The following is a 22,710-nucleotide window of genomic DNA, read 5'->3' on the forward strand; positions in this document are numbered from 1 at the left end:
TATTACTGTAATGAAGGTTAGTACTTCAAGGCAAAAAAAAAAAAAAGGAACAAAAAAGAATCCAGTAATTTGAATCACACACAAAGACCTGGTAAATGCTCCAAATAAATACTTTCTCTTCAGCTTCCATGCTCCCCAAGAATTGGGGGGGGGGGGGGGGGGGGATGCTGAGCAATTAAGGACGAAATTTACAGCAGAATAATAAAAAAAAAAGTACTGTGAAATATAGAACAATTACCCTGGAAACACTGGGCATAATTTCCAGTAATTGAGATCCTAGGATTTATACAAAGAAGAGACAACTGAAAACAGAAGAGAACATAGAGATGCAAAGGCAATGACTTTAATAATGTATGCAGTATTAAATGTAATTAATAATGTCATGGATGTTGAATTGAACATGGATGTTAAATTAAACAAATTTTATTGTCTAAAACTGTATAAACCTACCCCTTTTTTTTTTCTTTCTTCAACACATCAGCAACCTAAAACTATGTGGCAATGTTAGATAAGTTGGTGTGAAAGAACAACTCATAATTGTGAAAGCATGATAAACAAAACTATTAAAATGTTCACATAATTCTGCCTTCATATGTGAAAAATGCCTTTCTAAAAAACACTCAGTATAACCTCTACCAATGAGAATATCAAAGAGCTTGGTTAAGTTCACATACAACTCTGTTTATATCATCATCTTCCATGTTGTCCTTTACTACAAGATACACTACTGGGAAGATCACGACAAATTATTTTTGCCTTCATTTGCAGTGGCCCCTGTGACCATGTTTCTCTCTAACAGTTGGTGACCTTTCTGACTGTTCAGCAAAACAGCTAAGCCAGTTTAAGAACACAGCATGCGTACACACTGTAGAACTTGCCATGAAAACTACTTCACATAGTCAAAACAAGTAATAAATACAAACTCAGCTGTGACGATTATTTCCAAGTTTTGAACCAGATGCTTCACATTTACAAAATTACAAGTAAAACCTTTTCTGATTTTCTCTCTCAGAAATCTTGCTATGACTTTATACCATTATAATTGGACCTTTGTTTTATGGCTAGGAATTAGCATATATTCTATCCATTACACTCAATACTACTACAATTTCAATGGGAATGACTCATCAATGTGATTGAGAGCATGAGACATATCAAGCCTCGAAATCTAGGGAAAAAACCACTACCTATAGGAACAAAAGAATAGACACAGGCTAGCCCAGAGTTTTGCCAACACAATATTACATCCAATTTATTTTATTTTTTTACAAAATGCAGCATATTAACATTTTCTACCCCCAACAGTATTGTCATCTGATCCACTGCATTAGTTTTTTCAAAGGAGGAACAATGGAAGAATGCAGTGAGCTCTGCTTGTACAGCAGCAGTATTTCCATTTCCAAAAGAAAAACAAACAGAACTTTAAGATAAAATTCTAGCCACGCTGATCCATTGGTAACTGAAAACAATTATGATTCTTGCCCTAATGTCTGATATCATAGTATTACATTATACTGAATGACAATTCGTTAACTAGACTAAATCAGTAAATTATAAGACAAAAGCCAGACTATATGCTTGCAACATCTAATAACTGAAGTTTCCACAGTTCTCAACCCACAAATAGAAAATATATACATATATTAAAAAAATAAAATAGGTGGTAAACAAGTTGCCATGCTAGCTTCTTCAATTAAAAGTTAACGATATACAGTACCTATTGCCATTCACCAGAGAACCTCCAAGTGCTTTACAAATATTAAATAAGTCTTATAAAGGATCAATTTGTGCACTGCTGTTGAAAGACAGACACCTTTCAGGTGCAAAGTAGCAGCTGGTTAACTAGCACACTGCAACACTACATAACATTTTAGGGCAGAAGGTGGAGAAGAATGCCTTAGTAAATTGAGATTGCAGAGAAATCCATGGAGGCAGAATGCAATTACCTGAATTGGAATGAGGCCAGGGCTCCAAGTGTAACACCCCTTCTATGTGAAAAGTGCATTGGGATCATTAATGGCTTAAGAGGACACTGGCTTCATGAAAATCATGTACTTTTTTAAAAGGAATTATTTTAGGAAAGAGACATCACCTTTTGCATACTGTTACCTTCAATAGTAATTAGATACCGAAATGTAGTCTACATAATTCCATCACAAAGAACTATACATGTATCACTTTTTCAAGAAATATCACCATGAGAACAAACAACGAGGAAAAATTTTTTCCCCTACCCTAACAAACCTATGATCCACGTGTCTATTCTTTTGTGACAGATGGAATTACAGTAGGTTAGGCAAAGAGAATACATTCCTTTACTATTTCAACAGATGCATGCTATCAGCTTAATCCCCACTGTTTCAACTCATTGCTTTTCTCTCACTTCACTGACTGATATCTCTCTCTTTAATCATGTGACCTATCATATGCCAAGACAAAAAAAAAAAAAAAAAATAGAGCAAAACGCAATCTACTGCTAAGTAAGTAGATTGGGTGCTACTTAGAAGTTGGTACTTCCAACTTCTTCACAGCTAAGATTCCAATCTTCAACTTCAATTTCACAACTTTCTTCTGTTCTTTTTTTTGAATACTGACCCTTCTCTTCCCTCCTTTGACTGCTTTTTCCCAAGCCTGACTTTCTGTTCACTTAAACACAGCTGCCCTTGCAAGCATTTGGAAGGCAACTGCTTACCTGCTGGCCTTAGCAGACTGTTCTAGATCGTATTACTAATTCCAGGAGCAAAAGCTTTCCCCACATGATGCACAAATTCACAGCCAGATCAAATTTATTATGAAGTTTCTTCACTAGGACAGCATGCTGCATAGCTAGTGCTACACTGGTCTGCTATTGATCCAATGCAAAGAGATATATCGCTCAGTAACTTCAACCAGGGAATCAACAGCTACATTGCTTGTTGCCCAGTAACTTCATATACTGTAAGTCCACATTTCCTACTGCACAGTTGCACAGGTACCTTCTATAGACCTTCATCAGCCATTTGAAGAACTACCAGCTTTCTGTTTATTAGTCTAGTTATACAACTTTTCACACAAATTCTCAAGCCCCTTATTATGGCTTTGCACAGCCACAATAATTAGATTTACTGTTTCTTTAAATCCCATGTCACTGATTCACCCTATAAGCAGCACAAGATGTGATAGATTTCTTCTCTCAGTATTGCATCAAGCCATATCCATATTTTGGGAACTCATTTTTGTTACTGCAAAAATTGAGGACAGCTTTAGTGACTTTTAAAGTCTTCTAAACAAAGTATTCTTGTATTTATGAATATGACTGCTCAAGTTCCATTTCTGGATTCACTGTGCTAAGCTAACATACACAGAGATGATATATATTTAAGAAAAATATTGCTTTTTTAAAAAAATAGTTAAGGACAAAAATCACTAAAAACACCCCTTATGCCTCATCTGATTTTAATGAAATTTTAAAAAGCATTCATCCCTTTGATAAAATAGAACTTTATATGAGTTTAAACACAATACTGACAATGATACTAAACCAACACTATAGATTTTAGCTTTCCTTATTTCTTAAGCTGTACCACTAAATATTTACTCTAGCATAAAATAAATTCCCTCTACCCTCCAAGTAACAGTGTGAGCACGAATCACATACCCTCAATAACATGAACAACAGATATTAGACTTGTCTTTCTACTTGACGGTGACGGTCTCCATTTAGTTCCTTAGAGAAAGAATGTTATGTCAGGCTTTATGATTATAATTTGTGAAGAAAAGAATACATCTGAGGGGAAAAAAAAATCAAAACACTTATACTGCCATCCTTTGTTGTACAGAGTTTCCTTTATATCCACTGGACAAGATGTGCTTGGTGAAGATGCTATGAAGCAGAATAACTTTCACATAATAAAATGTCGATTACTTGGAAGTATACCCATGTATACCTGCTAATGATTTGGTCCTATGAACTACAAGACTGTTACATGTGACTAAGTGCACAATGCTTGCTTTTGCCACTATAAATATAGCTAATAAAAATGTTAACCTTAAAAATACAGGAAGCCAAAAAAATTGCTATTGGGCAGAGGGGTTGCAAAATACTGGGAAGTATATGCATTTTATAAAAAGCAAGTACTAAGCAATTAAAGTTATATTTAAAGAGAGTTAAATACAGTATGTATTTATTCATAGCAACATGTTTTAGATATAATGGATATATCCACAGTTCATCATCTAGATTAAATGATCATGAATATAGACCTTTAAAATTCAAAGTTATGATACTTCATCATTTCATTTTGTTTATATATATCATATACAATGTAAAAATATGGAGTCTTAAAATGGATTTTCAAATTACATTCTGTTTCGCATCTCTAAGTTTTAAAGATGAAACGTTTAGAAGCACAATTCTTATACAATCTATGAACTAAAGGAGGGTACAGTTTTAAATGATTATGTCAAAGAAATGACAACTGTACTCTTTGTAGGGACAGGGATGAATAATTACAAAGCTGGCACATAATTAAGCAATTTTGACTGCTGTATTCTTGAGCTGTCGTTTTGATGTGAAGTGCTGTCATGCCCAGAAACACACTTCATGCTGGACAGGCATCTTCCACTTTGATCTACACTTATGCCAGTGAAATAAGGTCATGATCTGGTCATTAAGCGAGGCTTCCACATCTTGCTCAATGCCTCCTATCCAGCTAGGCTTACCCAATCTTTATTAAAATCAGGCATGATAATATGTTCAATATTTTGACAAAAGAAAACACAAACATCACAGAAAAAAATGAAGTTTAGCTCACTTACATAGAGAGATGGAACACTGCATTGTAACATTAAACTGTTTTCTAATAAATGACTGCATCTTTCCATAAGACAGTCATATCACAAACAGATGCATTTTAAACAAAGGATGAAATGAAGCAAAGCACAAGAAAGTGCAGTGTTCTTTTAAAAATATGAAAAAACAGAAAAATGAAAGTCTAAAAATTTATACAAAATAAAATATTTATGACTTAGTGATGACTGGTGATTGCTAGATACTTTTGCATTTCAGTAAACACAAGCTAGTCAGATGGAAATTTCTTGCTTTTATTCTCATTTTGTGTATTTTTTCTTGGTGGGGTATTTTGCTCTCCCAAGTATTTCATGTCAAGACTAAAATGAAAACAACTCCCCACATCACAACCCCTTTAGATCATCAGTCTGCTTTTTATGCTGAATAAGCAATACCATCTCCTGCTTACCATAATGGAGGGGGGGGGGAACATGACTTAGATTTAGATTTTTTTTCTCTGAAAAAGCAAGTCTGATTGGTTCACTGTTGACATTACACCTGGCAGAACAATACGTCCATGTATCATAATTGCATTCGCTAATATGAATATTAATCATACCAACTTCACTCCTGGCGAGTACAGTCTGAGATAGTGACCACTACCTTAGGAGGATGGAAAAAAATGTTCTCAGGAAGCTCATTATCAGCAGGGTCTTGCATCACTAGGTCAACATATTAAGGAGTTTTTCTGATGACTAATACTCAGTGTGCTGCAGCCTTCCTCTATTTTGGATCAAGGTGTATTATTCTCTAACTAGTTTCAGAAAGCTTGGAATATATTACCACTAGCTGTCTGATAAATTGGGCCAAAGCTCATCAAAATTCTCAGCAATTACATGGGAGGGGAACTGGTGAACATACAGAGGGCACAAGGCTCATTTCCTAAGGAAACCTGAAGGGCAGGGAATAAAAAAAACAACCACATTATATATTCAATATATAACATATGATATAATTTGAAACCACAGTTATTGTGCACATCATATTTGTAATATATAAAGGAATGCTGCTTGATGTCGTCTTTGAGTATAGCTATAAATAACTGTATACATACATATCAGCATCTGAAAATATATTCACACAAAAGACTTTTAGAGCGTTGTCACACAAAGTTTGCATGCATATGTACTATAGCCATGAATATCCTAGGAAACATGCACAAATTTGAAATAATTTTAAGATGTTTATAATACCTCTTAAATTAGGTTCTGCACCCAATTTCATGTTTGTTTTAAATTAGCCACTTCAGTAATACGTATATAATATTGTATGATGAGGGTAATTTTGCAGCACCTTAAGAAGCATTAATTCGTGCCATGAAAAACATTTAGAATGATTTTACCATCAGCAATTTGTATCAAACCGTTTATAAAGAAGTAGAAAAAAATTTAGAAGAAGAAAAACTTTTGCAAATTTGATGAAATAAATGTAGGTTTAGTCATGATATAGTGGGCAAATAATACAAAACCACACAAAGGATTCAATTACAGATATAAAAGATAAAGATGCTATCCCTACTTTTGTGAAGTAATTTACCCTTAGCTACTGGCATTAAAAAAGGTTTCACCCAGAAGGGTCTTACACACTTACACTATTTAGTTGGTTCAATTTCTAACAGCAAACTCAGATGAAAAATATAATTGCTAATAAAATTAAAACAATACTTCACCAGATCTAAAATCTGAATAAACAGAATTATAAAATCACTCAGCATACGTATGCCGTACTTAACACATTTCAACTGTTGCATTTGGCCAGATTCAGTGAAGATATTCAAAACAGCCCAGACATCAATTGTTTCATCTATCACATATATAAAAGCTGAAATAACTAAAAGTAATGGTAAGCAATATTTCAAAGCTGTACTCGTATCAGAAGTGTTAACATTTTAATAGTTACAAATTAATCAGTCTGAATTAATTTATTATGCACTGCAACTGTACTTGTGATAATGCATTTATCTAGCAACACTGTTATGTTACCAAACAGTGCATTTCCATAACTGCTGCATTATTATTCAGGATTACTGGAAATCTGCAATAAATTATTGATGGTATGTTTTAGAGAACAAAACAGAAAGCAAGTAGACCAAAAACTTGAATGGAGTTTTGAGATCCACAGCACTAACACACTCTGAAGCTCAGAGTGTTATTATCTTCTGTTGATCAACAGTAAAAAAGAAGGTAAAGTGTAGAAATCACATTCTTATTCTGTTTACCTCAGCAGTATGCCCAGAGTTTATGCAAGTGGTATCAAAAGCTCAGATTACTGAAACTGTATCTCTGCTGTTGTGAATGCTTATTAGCAGGACACCACATTAAGTAACATCATACAAAATTAGAATCAGCTGTTCCACTAAAAGCCAATAAACACCATAGGTGTGAGCACTGCAATAGACATTTGTGTATAACATACATGGCAGGGCACAACTTGTCAGAAAAATTGCATTCTTTCACAATAGCACATCACACAGTTGTCACGTATCTTTAAATAAAGATAAAAGGCAAAAATATTCTTTAAAGCTCACTGTCACATATTAGTTACTTTATTATATGAAACAGAGGTTGGAACCCAGAAATTTGATAATGTAACCAGACATAACTTAAGCAGACATAACAGCAAAGTTTGATACTAAACCAACAAAAATTATGAAGTTTTTTGTCCCTCACCTGACCATATTTACCAGTCCTTCGGTCTGAAAAGTTTTTTTTTGTTTTGTTTTGTTTTTGTTTTGTTTTGTTTTAAATAAAAGACACAGACAAGCTTTGGGAGATGTTTTAAAACAGCATTAATGAATAACTTATTGTTACATTTGTTTTTAATTTACTCTCCTACCTTAGCATCCTTAGGTTTAACCACTTTCATGAAGGCACCTCTCACTAGGGCTTCCTCTCTCTCTCTCCTGGTTACTTTCCGAGTATCAAGAAATTTCAGGTTTGTCAATTTGTGCAGAACGAAGTATCTGACAGACAGCAAAATGAACACTTAAAATCCAGTAATAAACAAGAATATACTCACAGAATAAACGACTAAAACACAGCAGCAATAAAAGGCAACAGCCTTTTCTTCTTTATCTCTGTTTGCCCTTTTCATGTAATGTAGCTTATGTAACAAGTTCTTATAATTTATTGTCTCAAAAGAAACTTCTTTTAAGTGCCCATGGCAATTTAATACTGGGTAGATCAAATAGATCAGGAATTCATCAACAGACATGTATGTCATATGCAGCTATTACTGAGGTATAAGGCATTTTCATGAATAAAATAAAATGGAAATTATTTTTAGATTGCTGGTTTAGACTTCCAAGTAATTTTAAGAATTCCATCCCATGTTGCAGGGAAACACCGATCTGAGGCATTGGAATTACCAGCTATCTGCCTGGAAAGAATTCTTAGCAAACAGTCGTATGCAAACACTTCAGATTTGTTTTACATTTTCCTAAAACACAAATGACCAGTGACATTAGAGATCCATGTGAACAGCAAATCAGAGGGAGGTGTGATTTGTCTTCTGCCATACATCCTGAAACGCACTCCTTTGTCTTGATGGGAGTGCATGTCAGTGTTCAAAACTCTTTAAAAACAAGAATTAGTCTAGAGAAGACATCAAGAGTTATTCTCAGGGCGTGCTCTCCAGAACTAAATTTTGACACAGGCACCATTTGGAAGCAGAATTCTGATGTGGTCTTGCTAGGAAGACAAGGTGTCCTTACGGCATATAGATCCCAGCTCAGGATTAAATGCTGAAGTACTCAGGGAGAGACCATTTTTTGGTAAATATTTTCATAACTCAACGTTCCTGTTAGAATTCATCAGTATTCTATTTATCCTTTTTGCTCAAAGTACAGCAACATTTTAGCCTCAGAAAATAACATTGGCTCCGTGTATGCAGAAGAAGAGAACATGGCAGATCAGAAACAAAATAAGGCACACAACCAGAGAAAATCAAAATACCAAACCACCTCAAGTACGTTATTTACATTTAGTCAACCAAATGTGAAGCAGACATTGCAAAGTGAGGAAGTGACAGACTTCCTAGCAGGGGGTAGAAAGGTGATTGATAATGTCCCCCCATGCCTAGTTGCTTTCCATAAACCTGCAGTCAGAGAGACTACATAATCATACCAATTCCTTCTGGCAGCAGCAGAATGAAATTGTAGTAGTAGAAAACTCCACTTAACATAGTATTTTGAAACAGAACAATGCTAAAAAAAATGTGTTTTAAAAGGTAAGAGTTATCTTATTATACTATCCCTGAGGCCAGAGAGACAATTGAAAAAGACCATAAGCATCCCCATCTACAACCAAGCAAAATTTAATGCTGCGAAGAAACCTTTCAGCCAACTACACCTTTCCTTTAAGGCAACAGCCCCATAAATTGCTAACAAGTGAACTGAAAATGCTCAGTGCTGAAATGCTCAGACAATTTAAATGTGAATCCTGATTCTATGACATTTTGTGATATCATAAGAAGAGTAAGAGAGTCACTCCACAAAACAGAACATGTTCTAAGACCATTTCTTAAGCAATAGCTACTGATCTAGGAGCCTGACACGTTCTCAGCCTCCTCCCAGCTTTCCTGGCTGCCCTTCCAGTCCTCCCTGGCATTTTGCTACCCTTATCTTTCAGTGGAGAAGAATCTATCCATCTTGTATTACTGGCAGAAAAGCTCAGATGACAACAGATTCTTTCAAATGAAGACATGTACAGAAGGAAACAATATGTCAGGAATGAAGAAGAGTGAAGCTAAAAATGAGTAAAGACACCCACTAAGTGTAGGGTGAGAAAAGATGAATATTCAGGTGAAGAAAACATCAGTATTAGAAAATCAGCAAATGTTTAATGATGGAATGAAATATGCCATTGAAAAGCAGGCTGCAACAAAAATGACAACAGACTAAGACAGCACTGTCATCTTTGCTGACTTTGGATCACAGCCCTAATGTCAGTCTCCCAATCATTTAAAAAGAGCTTAAAATTATAATAGCATTCCTTGATACAAATGTATTTCTTATTTTCAAGCCATCCTGACTGCACTTCAAAAAAAAACAGAATTAGCACCAGTACTTGTTAATTCCAAAAACAAAACCTAAAAAGCCACTACCCAAAGAAATTAAGCCACAAACTACATCACGAGGTTTAGCGTTGATTTTTTTAAGACCCTTTAAGCAATGCAGATATTAAAAAGTTGCATTGAAGTTATCTCATCAGTAGAACCAAGGTATATCAGTGATTAACTCTTAAAAGCTGATTTGAAATAAAATGCCACTTATTCTGATTGCTTCGACTAAACAAGGGATAAAATGGATCTGTATTATATGATACTATGAATATGGTACTTTTTCATTAAATGAAGGAAAGCATTTGACTTCCTGGATATATTTTATCTAGAAATATGAAGATGCAGCTTCAATCTAAATGTAACAGAAGTTTGCCATAAAAATACAGGAAAGGCTAACCAAAGCCCTGGAATGAACACTTTACAATATCAATTCAACCCTTGTAAATTTAATCCAGGGTTATTTGTTGCACAAAATCTCTTTACTGTGATGTATGACTTAGTTACTAAGGTTATCACAGCAGTATCCTAAAGTTGCGTAGTACATAAAACATTTCAGTTAACAATGCAGGGAGGTTAACTCCCACAGATAACCTACTATCAGAGGGTTAGACCAGATGACATGCCTCTGTCAGCTTTCAGGAGCTATTGATGGTTCAATCAGTCTGTTTTGAAGGTAAAGTACAACAAAAGGGCACTAAACTTATTCAAACTGTCAACAGGGACTATCTGGAATGTTGCTTGCAGGTAAGTAATTTTGGGTGTTTTAAGACCATTATCAAACACCAATGGCTGCAGAAAAAGACAGCTACTAATAACACAGAATGCAGCCATCATAAAATACTTTATGACAGGTACTAGGATCCATAAATTTCATGACACATTGCACCTGTTTCAGACTTGTAAAATCATTACTTAAGAGAACGGTGTTTAATGAAGAAAGATCCATCTGTATTTTACATTATAAGTTTAGGAAGATTTATTATGGGTTAGAGGCTGGGGGACAGGGTTTCCTCCCCCCCCAACTCCTACCCCCCTTTTTTTTTTTAATCATTTGGTAAGTTAGCACTGCTTCATGTACTCTGAGACTACTATTACTCAGCTTAACATCTTTGTAGTGGCATGAAAGAAGGTTATCATCTTCAGTGATGAGAATAAAGATGAGCTCTGGAGAGAAAAAATAATAATACAAAAACAAGGGCACTAGTAAGGTGCTTAGAGATCCATTTCTCACTGCCTGTACACCAATATTCTGCTTCGTGGTGGATTAAGGAAATGAACTATGTAAGAAAAGTTGCACCTTCTTCTGTCCAGAATCATCTCCTTGCACCTTAACACCCCTGTGCCAAGAGTCCTGTGAAAATAAACTAATAACAGATATACAACACAAACAGGAACACTAAGAGATTGAAAAAAGCAGTGAAAATCACATTTCACGTTATTTAAGTTTTAGTTAAGTGAAAATGACAATAAAGATTAACAACTCATTTAGCAATTACGTGTTACACGTAATTATTAGTATTTTTTAACAATTTTTACACAGGCTTGTCAGGATATATGAAAAGTGGGATAGGCTTGAGGGGGCATTTGCAAAGGAATGCAGTGTGTTTGGGATTCAACTGCTATTGACATTGGCTAAAGCTCAGTGGGGCAAAACCTTCCTTTGAAGAAACTTATTGGAGTTTAGAAAGGGACAGGACAAAGACAGCTTTGAGATAAGCTATTGCAATTTATTAAACAACACACAATTCTAGTTTATGTAAAGAAATACCATGTGTGATACAGATTCTTTTTACAGGCAGTTACAAATCACAGGCTTGTATTCTTAACTCTGGTAACAAACAGGGAACTTAAGACCTATCAGTTGCCTTGCAGGTTTATTCTGGTTATGTTTGTAGTTCTCTACCATGTAATAGTCATTACTTTAAAAAATAGTCCTTGGGTTATTCCATCACCCCAAAAGATTGATGACGATTCGTACAATCTTTGGAGATAATTTCACAAATCAAGCAAAAGAGTTCAATAAGAATGCAAATGTGTTCCTTAAAAAATCACCCAGAAGAAAGGAAAAAATCTATTTTAAACATATGTAAGAAATTTGTCAGGTTTTTGATCAAAGGTGTAAATGACTTTTATATCAACTCATTATTTTTGTTAAATAGCTACAGCATAACTTCATTCAGATCTGTTATTTTTAGTAGCCATGTAAGTTCAGGCATAAAAATTCTCAGAAAGTTTTAATCCGTTTCTTAACACTACTCTTTACTATTATCCAACAATTCCAGGAAATTTCTATTCTAGAGCTGTGAACACCATAACAAGAAAAATCACATCACGTCTCATAGCATCTAAAGGCCTAGATTCATTTATTACCTCCCTTGGAAAAGCAGACAAGTTGTAGAATATGGTTGGCCTCGTGATACTGACAGATACCAGCATCATCAATGAGCCACACTACAAGAAAATCTTAAAAGTGGCAATAAATTACTTTTGGAGATAATGTTTTATTTTCTACTACTACAGGAAAAGAACTTAAAATTTGGATGTGCTAGAGTTTTAGAAAAAATAAACTGTTCCACTAAACCTTAATGGAATACTATGCTTAAGAGCTAGATTTTGTATAGTCCTTCATTTTGTACTTGCAATAACAAAAACTGGAATATAAAACTAGTACATGCTTTATATTTAAAAATGAAAATTAATCTGAACTTAAAAAATACAGAAATATTTACTGAGAAGAATGCAGAAATGTCTAGCTCTACCTGTATCATAACTAACACCTACTGGAAGATTCAATACCTGTGTTATTGCATTCCATCTTTTTGATGATCACTGAACATAAAACTAACAGACTTATTTCCAACTTTGAAGGGCTGATTATGCTCTCAGTTACATTACTGTAAACTAGCAGTAATAAATAACCTGAAGATGGCAAATCTGCATCAGCATTCAAATAGGGAGAGATGAAAAAAAAGATCCAAATTAGGATCAAGCAAGTTTATGAAACTGAACTAGATTTTCTTCCATAATTATTTCTTCTGCATCACCAAGATAAAAGAAAAGTTTTTCCCTACACAAAGCAGCACATTGATGGCTGCAGAATTTCCATCTGTAACAAAGCTACCTCAGCACAGAGTTAAGGAAACCAGGTCATGACTTCAAACAACCATCTTCCAGAACAGAAGGCATGATGTTAGAGGTTCACATAGCCTCTACGCAAACTTGGCACTAGTTGGTGATGGCCAAGTAATTCTTCAAATCATTCAGAAATTCAGACCCCTCCAAATACTTTAACCTCTTCTGCTCTAAGTCAATATAGCAATCTGTATGAATTAGAAAAATCTCCATACACATAACAATAATTATAGATATGCTTTGACTTATTGCATTAGTATGGACAAATTTAGGTATTCTGCACTTCAATTTATCTAGCTGGAAAAAAAAAAAATATATCACATTATAACAGCCCTTGCTCCTAAATCCTTAAAATGGCTAACCTAAGTTGGAATTTGTGCAGCTATCTGATGTCTATTAAATGTACTGTCTATTAAATGTCCCAGGTACTGTAGAAATCACAAGGCCTTATGTAAACAGTGAAGTAGTAGAGATTCATAGATTATACAGATATACAGAAATGCCCTAAATATCCCATGACTACATAAAATGAATATCACAGTGCCACAAACTGAAATCCCTCCTTCTAAAAGGGAGCCTCATTAATAAGTTCAATGACAACTGACCAAGCACATTAGCGTTAGTTTCATTGACAAGTGAGGACTTCTGGTCTCCTACTGCTTCTTGAATATGTATTTATATTACCATACATTCAATAACCAGACTATTTAAAATAAATGAGGTTTTGTCTCAAAATTATATATATATATATATTTAAAATAGCAAGAAAGCTGGAAACTCTATAATAAGAGGACTCAACATTTCACAGAATCAAATGGAATGGGAATAGCTGATTTAGCTTGAAAAGCTAATCCATACAAAATGCTTGCACTTCCTTTCTTACTGTTATATCTTAAGAGGACTTCATAAGGTTATCACCATTTGCTCCCCCTGCCAAAGATAGCGTATCTAGTATATGTGCTTTTAAGCTAATTTAAAATAAACTCGGGTATTTGTTTCCACTTGCCCTTGTTTCCATGTCAACAGCACTTAATGAATGCATCATTCCAGGAAATGTCAATAAGGAGGAAAGAAGAATGAACAAGCACTGAAAACTTCACACACGGCATACATCCTTCACAATCATATCGCTTTAATGAAAATAGGTGAGGTCACCTGCAGCTTTAGCAACTCCTATGTAATACGTTCTGACCCAGATGATTTTTCACAGTTCAGTAACATCATGTTTGAAGTTTTCACTGCAAACAATACACCCAAAGGACTGACCAAGTGTGGGTACAAGAGAAGCAACCAGCAATTACTGTGTTGACTTCTGTTACTTTGATCTCCAGGTCACGACCTTTGCTTTCACGCAATCTTCAAAGTAGAGATTGTAGAATAGGTTATTTTAGAACGTGCACTGTTTTGCAAGCTATTTTTTTCTGTGTGTTTGTTGCTTCCTGTTTAAGGCAAAAGCTTTTTACATTTTTCCTATCACCATTAAATTTTAGTTATTTGGCTTTTAATTCCAGCAATAAGGAGCAGTTTCTGAAATTTTCCCTTGCCCTCACCCCCAGATAACCTTTTACAAAATGTCATCTCTCAAAAAAAAAAAATAAAAAAAAATAAAAAAATAAAAAGTAAGGACTAATAGTGCAATATTTTCTTACAAAAAAGAAACTGTAGCCATTTTTATAATGATGAAAAAAACATGACTTTTTAAAATGAAACATACAAGTTCGCTATAAAAATAGCGCTGAATGAAACTTTCCATTTTCATTTTCCTCTCCAAGCAAAAGTTTCAAGGGTAAGTACAGAAAAGTCATCAGCTTGTTCTCCTACAGATTTGGAAGTAAGGAGAAATAATAACGAGACATTTGAGGGGAAAAGAAAGAAATAAATAAACACAAACACTTTACAGTTTCTCTTCTATTCTTTTTCAAAAAAAATAACCCACTCAAATGTTACCATGTTTCTTAGAAAAAAAATAACCTTTTTGAAAAAAGTGACAACAAAGGTTTTGGATAAAAACCTATTTGTAATGAAAGAAATAGTCAAAAGCTTTAGCATTGACCTTCTCATAGAAATGGTATACCCATGGATTACCTGAGAATCTAGATCTTTACACCTTGACAAAAAAAAGTTTTACACATTATCCAACTAATTTTAATAAACTTATTATTTTTAAAAACGTGTAATATTCCTTTTTATCTCTGTTGCTAACATCACAGCAAATTAATAGACAAAGTTTTTTAAGAAGTTGATCTAGTGCAATTTTTTACGGATGAGATTTTGGGGGTTTTGCAGATCTTTTCAGTTTGCAGGAATGCAAATATTAAATAAAGCTTTGATTTCTAGCACCTTTCTCTTTCTGGTTGAGGAATTAAATAGCCTGAACTCCAATTGAACTCAGTAGGAATGAAATTAAAGCTCAATGAAAAATGAAGCTGTGGTTCCAATGGTCACTGTGAAATTTTGCAAAAAGTTCCTGTTCAGAACAAAACAAAAACAGTCAAAGTTTTTGGTAAAGTAAAATGTTTATGTTATATGGGTTCACTGAAATGCACTGTTTTGATGCTTCCTATGTGAGAAATTTTCTCTAAAAAGTCTCTAAAAACTAAAAATCTAATGGAAAAAATATTATTTCAAACCCTTAAAAAAAATCAAAATTATTTCAAATGTTTGCCGGTAAGATTTGAAGCAATGCATTTTTTAAAATAGAAATATTTTCAAATCCATACAGCTTGTTGCTGCTAATTCTAGAGATAAACTTGTAAACTCTAGGGAAGGAAGAAAAAATTCCGTGTCTTTAAGATGCTTTAGAACATGTATTCAAAACTGAATAGCTAGTACAGTCCTTCTAATCAATTCCACCGTTATTCCTGAATAGCGATAGGTGAATATATTCCAGTGAAGACAAACATATATATATATAACCACACACACACACATTATTTTTATTTTGTTGGTTTTGAATGTAATGCTGTCTGTCAAACATTTTATATAACATAAGAAAGTTATAGAAAAGTATCAGGAAGCTTTCATTACAGCAACAGAACCATAAATCATTCAACTAATTAGAAGTCCATCCTTCTTTCTTGAAAGAGCTTTAATTATCCCAAGTTTATATGGAAAAAAAATACCTTTTTTTTTTTTTTTTTTTAAATTGAGGGGAAAGAACCTGGAAGCAATGTTGCAGTTTCCACCAGTGCATAAATAGAATCACTTCATGGTTTTGACACAGTGGTTTGCCATGAAGTGACCTAAAACTACCTTGACCTCCCTGAAATCAACATTTTGCACTGAAATGAAACAACAGACATGCTTGTTTTGATGTATGGCTGTGTGACATATTATAAATATTACATCACATAACCACAGAGAATGTCAATCAATAACGAATTTTTTCAGACAGCACTAAATGAACCATGGGTTCTTGCCTCTGAATGGCTCCTTTAACATACTACTTTCGCTTAAATGATTAATAGGAGACATATTGTCAGAAAACATACTTAAAGTGAAAAACAGTAAACTGTAGAAATATCATTCATTTTTTAAGCAATTCTCCAGTGCAAATGTCACATAAATTTACATAGAGACAACACTGTTAGACTCCTCTAAGCTGGATAGTAGGCATACCTTCTACTGGGAAAATATTTTTTAAAATATTTTCAATGGGAAAATATTTTATTAAATCTCAGCTGGTCTACTCGTTTAAAACTAAAATACTACAGCTGTGCTAGACTCAAAAGTTGAATTGTTAGGAGGTGAAAATCTTTAGCCTAACAACAACCAAGAAATCCTTCTGAAAAGTCTGGAACGAAGGAAAAAAATGTATCCACACCCAGAAAAGCTGTGTTGCTGTTTCAGTCTACAGCATTTATGAGCAATAAAGAGCTGCATCCAATTCATGCAACTTCCCAATAAACCTGCTCTTAGTCTCCTCCACTTCGTGCTGTTTCATGCTAACTCCCACAGAATAGTTTGGATTATGCGAAGATATTTTCAGAGTTTTATTTTATATCTGAATTATTTATATCTGAATATTGCAAGTGATCTGCTAACAAGAACTAAGCTTGGTCTCTCAGTCTCTGTAAAGTTGTCAGCACACTGACCACCAGCGCTGCTTGGCTCTGACTTGCCTCACAGAGACCCATTTTCAACTGATTTGAAAAATGCAAATACAGAGAGACTGAAATCTTGTATCAGATGTGACCAAGGAAAGGGATTTTTTTTTAAATGATCAGTGTCTCACTTGCCTAAAGGTTATAGCTATGAAAAATTGTCGCTTCAGCAGACATACCATAAGCTTTGGACCTATACTCAGAGTCATCATCAGTCACAAGTATTTTTATTTATTTTTTTTTAAATAACCCTTGTAATTTTTAACATTGCAGTTGGACAGGTAGTATTTTATCAGGCTTCCATGTTAATTTCCAGATGACCTTTTGTGTAATCTAGCTGATTAAAACTGCATTATAGAGATAGCTTTCTTTTTCTGATTTGATTTTAAACACTGACTGCTCTCAGTTAAGAACCACAATACATAAGGAGTCTTTTCTTCTGTGTTCTTTAACAGTATCTTGATAACTATAATAGAAGAAATGCATCACCATAATCAAACGTTAGCAGTAGACAATATAACTGGCTAAAAGTCACTACTCGCTATAGTGACTTTTTTTTTTTATTTTTAACTGCCACCCTTAGTGTATGTAACTGTTGCCTTGCCTTGGCCTTAAAGAGGAGAGGTGATAGGTAAACACATATGAGCACCCACATTCGAGAGAGCCTCTGAACACCTGCTCAATTCAAACGTGCTGTACCACACTGAAATATTTCTTGAAATAGGGCTCCTGAGAGTGATCACATTGAAATGGGTTTACTGAAATTCATAGGTGTTTCACAGCAGTACATGGCAGAGTGCTTTCAAAATAGAGTAAGTGATACTTGCTTGGGACTACAAGTTGGGTTTAGTTCAGTATTTCTTCATTTTTAAGAAGCAAAACTGACATACCGTATTATATTTACAAGCGAAAACACTAACCTGTACCTCTGGTAGTCATCTTCATCCTTTTCTTTGCAGACCAGTTCATTGGGGCAGGCCACATTTCCAAGCAAGCTGAGGTACTGTAGTGAGGGCACAACTTCAGCCAAATGATCCAAAAGGCTTTCTAATTCTGTTATGTGTCAAAGGTTGTGGGTTAAGGATTCAATGACATTAATGAAAAAAGCATTTAGAGTTGCATCACTGCTGATTTAAACATACATTTCAATAAATGACAATCAAATTTAGTATGGCATTCAGGAAAATGTCACATTAATTGTTCCAAGGGCAAACAGGGATAAACTTCAGTCAGTTTTTTGGCATGGAATGAAAGAATTTGGCTGTTTTGTCATTCTTTTCTCCTCCTTTCTTTCCTAGGTGGTTCGCTACAAAACATTAAAACTTTGACAAAATGATGGATGCTGTGTGGTAAAATGGCTAGCAATTGCTGGAGCCATGAAACTTTTCCAGCATGGAAACAAACAGTTTCACAGCACATTCATCACTAATATATTCAGTCCACTGGAAAATGAGGTTAAAAAAAAAAAAGTCAAACCACAACAACCCACTTTCACTCTCAGAATATAAATGCTTTGAGTACCACGGTAACACATTTGTAATTACTCAATTAGTATATGTGAATAAATGATTCTCTAAGTGCAACTTGAAGACTTAACTGTTATAAAACATGTATTTTACACATGAAGCTTTGAAGTCCCATAAAGTATTAGACTATTCATTAAAATAGCCTTATATTTTGGTATTATGAGGTGTTTCAACTGAAGTGTATTCCTCAGAACATAAACAATGATGACACACCTTCAATATTGTGAAATACATTAAACAAACAACCAAAGATTAATCATTTAACCACTGCAATATTGGTAATCACAGCTTAGGTTTCAACTATTTGCACTTTATTGATTAAACAAACAAAACAAGTTATTTTGTTAAAGTGTAATGTTATAGTCTCTGAGAGACTCTTACTACACATTTGTTTTCTTCCATTTATACGCAAAGGAAAAGTCATGGTTCTCAGAAAATATGCCATATGTATGCTTGTATACGGTTTTCAATGTTTAAAGCCTGAGTGGCTTAGACAATAGTAATAATTATTCAAGCCATTAAAGGTATTTCATTGTTCTGTTTTTTATCCACTCCTGCTGCTACAAACCACAACTGTTGTTTCAGATCTTCAGTTCACCTGTGTTGCTATTATTTATACTTGATTTATGTGTTTCTCTTATCTTTGCTTTTTTTTAGCTGATGGAATTTATTTCTTCACCTCAATATCTTAAGGGCAACAGAAGCAATACAGAATGGAAAGCTCAGCTTCATTGGTAAAAATGTTGTCTTCCTTTTGTTAGCCTGAAATTTCATTTTATTTCCAAATATATAAGAACATGCTGACAATTACTAATTTTATTATATTAAAATCAGTATATCTATACTCATGGTTAATATTTTGTCCCATAAGGTCTGAGGAAATCATACTAAAATATTTTGCATGAGCAAGAAAAATTGGGTTTGGAATTAGTTCTATGAATGGCCACAATATGGAATGCTATACTCTATCAAGCAATCAACTAGGTCCCAACTAGAAAAAATGTCTTGCAGCAACATACAGTATAACTCTTCTTTGTTAGCCAGGATGAAGACACCACCAAAATTTTCAGCCTTTCACTTCTGGACCTTTATATAAACTTTTAACATTAAGTATTTTCATAGCTCTTTCAGGAAGTATGTGGCTGTGATGGGAAGGTCACAAATTCTTTTTTCACACAGGTTCAAGTGAGAGGCTTTCTAAAAATTTCCAAGGACTGTTAGAGAAGTCCTTGAATCTGGCACCCTCCCTCAGCCAGGAGAAACACTTAATTTCTTGCAGGACTTTAAATTGCACAAAGGTTCCCTGAGAGAAATAGTTTATTACTAAAAAAGTCAGTTATTTCCATAATGTTAATCACTCACAGAGTTAACTGTTGCAAGGTTTAGATCCCATCTGCCCTACTGAGCGGACACAAGACCACCACCACCAACTTTTTGCTTCTTTTATGGAGTAAAAACATATACTTATTACTTGTCAATTCAGTAGAATTTTTATGGGGTAGAATTTTTTCTGCCCAGTAATTGGTGAAGGTTTATCATGACGGATGTATTCTAACTCTCATTTAACCACACAGACTTACAGGCAAATACCAAAACATATCTGTATATGTACTATAGAAGAAAAGCATCAACTTAGATTTGCAAAGTATAAGATTAAACATCAAAGTTCCTATTGAAATCAAAAGGGAGACATACCATGCTCACTAAGGCTCTTGGGTAACTAACAGTAGTTGATAACCTGCATCTCAAACATCTAAATCTCCCCAAAGTTGGAAAGTAGTGTCTAGGTTTTAATATTTCACATCCAAACCGTAAGCATGGATTTTTGATGCAGAAACTCTCCCACAAAAATTCTCTCAAGGAAAGATGACCAGGAAACACACACAGGCCTCTTACCACACAGTTCTGTGTGAGACTCTCCCAGATCTTTTCTGTGTTATCATTTATGCATTTCCATCTACTAAAATGGATGGATATTCAGCATCCTAGCATTATTTCAATTTTAGCTGCAATAGAAGCAGAAACATGACAAACCCCAAGATCAGACAATCACCCGGGATACAGAAGGTCACTAATTCACATAAAAGTTGAAGCTTTGCAGACTTGGGCAGCCTAAAAATCACAGGAGAATAGTAATACTTGAAAACCAACCAACCTGTGACTTATGATAGTCAACTTGTAATGCCAGAATTGGCCATCATATCACAACTAAAATAACCGTACTCAAGTTCATTAATTAAAACTTGTGTTCTGTAGGACAAACTCTTTTTCTATTCCTCTAAAACAATAATAAAAAAGTAATTGAAAGGAGTTACAGAATGTTTTTTCCAATGAGCCCCATCCACCTGCCATCATGGTTATCCTCCACAAAGCAGGTAGGAAGAAAGGATATCCTGTTCAAATTCTCATTAGCATTTCTCAGAGATGCTAAGTCATGGTGCACTTCTGGTGTACTGTTTGGTTAATTACCATATCATATACTTATTTTAAAACAAAATAGTGGAACTACACCAATGGAATCCCAAAGTGTTAAGTTTTTCTAAGAAATGCTAGGAAAATACAGAGGAAGAAAATCAAAAGCAATTTTGAAGTTTTATTCCCAGTTTCCTTTCCATGGTTGCAGCCTAAAGAGTGCCATCTTGGTGCAACCAGAGCCAAAGGGCTGCAAAATCCTCCTGTGCTAAGACCAATTTCAGCTCTGTTCTCTCCAAAAAGGAAAGCCATGATTAAATCCATGCACAGTGCGAAGGAAACATTATTTATTTATTTAAAGCTCAATGACAGCAAATTTTTTCTGAACTGATTTTTTCCTGACAGAGGTATCACTGGTCACCAGATGAATACGTTACAGTGATGAAAATACTTATACGTAGTCCCTATCATCTGAAAATTGTTTTAAATTGTCACTGTTATGACAATTAAAATGCCATGGTGTACCAATCCATCTCCTTATTCAACAGTGTTATCATTACCAATTTATTAACACTTTTCTTTCTAGGGGATGTTTTATTATTACAAAAGTCAGTTAAACTCTAAGTTTTTTGTTTTTTGTTTTTTTTTAAACTCTCCAAACCTTTAACTAATAAGCTAAAACATTAATTCCTAGCAATGATACAACAACAGTCCCCTCCAAAAGCACAACCTGATCTCCATGAACAATTAACAGAAACATACTAGATGTATTTTAAAATTTCATCCTCATTAAAAGATAATGAGTTCTTGCACCACTTCCAGTTTTAAATTAGGGAAACATTTACAAGAACTGGGTATCTCTCATATGCATATTAACTTCTTAAAGCTTCTTAATTATGTTGCATGTATGCATACCAACACACTTGTATATTTATAGTAGACTGTTCACAGCATACCTATGCACAAGCACACGCAACTGGTTACCATATCCTTTTTTAAGAAAATCAAACGCTACACTACATGTTAAAACAATATCAATGTCATTACTTGGAAAATGCTGTACTACAGTCGGCAGTCCAATTAACCTGCTGAGCAAAATTTATCCTAGAAATATGCATGTTGGACTTTTCTACTTTCTTTGTCCATCTCATACCTATTATGATAGGTTTTGAGGTTCTCAAGAAGGCAAAAAAAAAAAAAGGTAACCAAAAGCCTGGCAAATGACATATCTCCCTTCTCTAAAACTAACGTGGTTTGTAGCAGTCTTGCTGCTCCAAGTGTTCAGGACTGATGCTGAACATCCCCAAACTCCATACTGTTTTCTCTCTTACCAATATGTTTGGTTCATAAATTGCTTTTTCAGCGGTTATGAACTGCTGGTAAAACCTACACAGAAACACAACATCTGATAACAGTTTCTAAATGAAATTATTCTACATAACTGCATAAAAATGCTATGCTAATGTAACTGTCCAAATAAACTAACCTATATATATTTCATCTCTCACCACTCAGGGTTTTTTGTTTGTTTGCTTTTGTTTTGTTTTTAATACAGTTTGAAGTCTGGAAAGGAAACTGGAATTTCTTTCTGTAACCTTTTCCTCTGCCAGCAGTTCTTTTTACCAGTCACACTCAAATTGACTTTATG

General features: G+C 34.3%; 1 protein-coding gene across 6 annotated transcripts in view; it reads right to left on the reverse strand.

Moving 5' to 3' along the window:
• The window catches only part of LRMDA (leucine rich melanocyte differentiation associated), a 712,994-nt gene that overhangs the window by 272,907 nt on the left and 417,377 nt on the right, over positions 1-22,710 (reverse strand). For all 6 annotated transcript variants that reach the window (XM_067000856.1, XM_067000858.1, XM_067000857.1 and 3 more), the window contains 2 exons: positions 18,045-18,179; positions 7,664-7,790 (listed from right to left, as the gene is read on the reverse strand). In XM_067000856.1, coding sequence (XP_066856957.1) covers positions 7,664-7,790; positions 18,045-18,179 — 262 coding nt within the window. The remainder of the gene's footprint in view (positions 1-7,663; positions 7,791-18,044; positions 18,180-22,710) is intronic.

This window comes from Anser cygnoides, chromosome 7, assembly GCF_040182565.1.
Source record: "Anser cygnoides isolate HZ-2024a breed goose chromosome 7, Taihu_goose_T2T_genome, whole genome shotgun sequence".
NCBI lineage: Eukaryota > Metazoa > Chordata > Aves > Anseriformes > Anatidae > Anser > Anser cygnoides.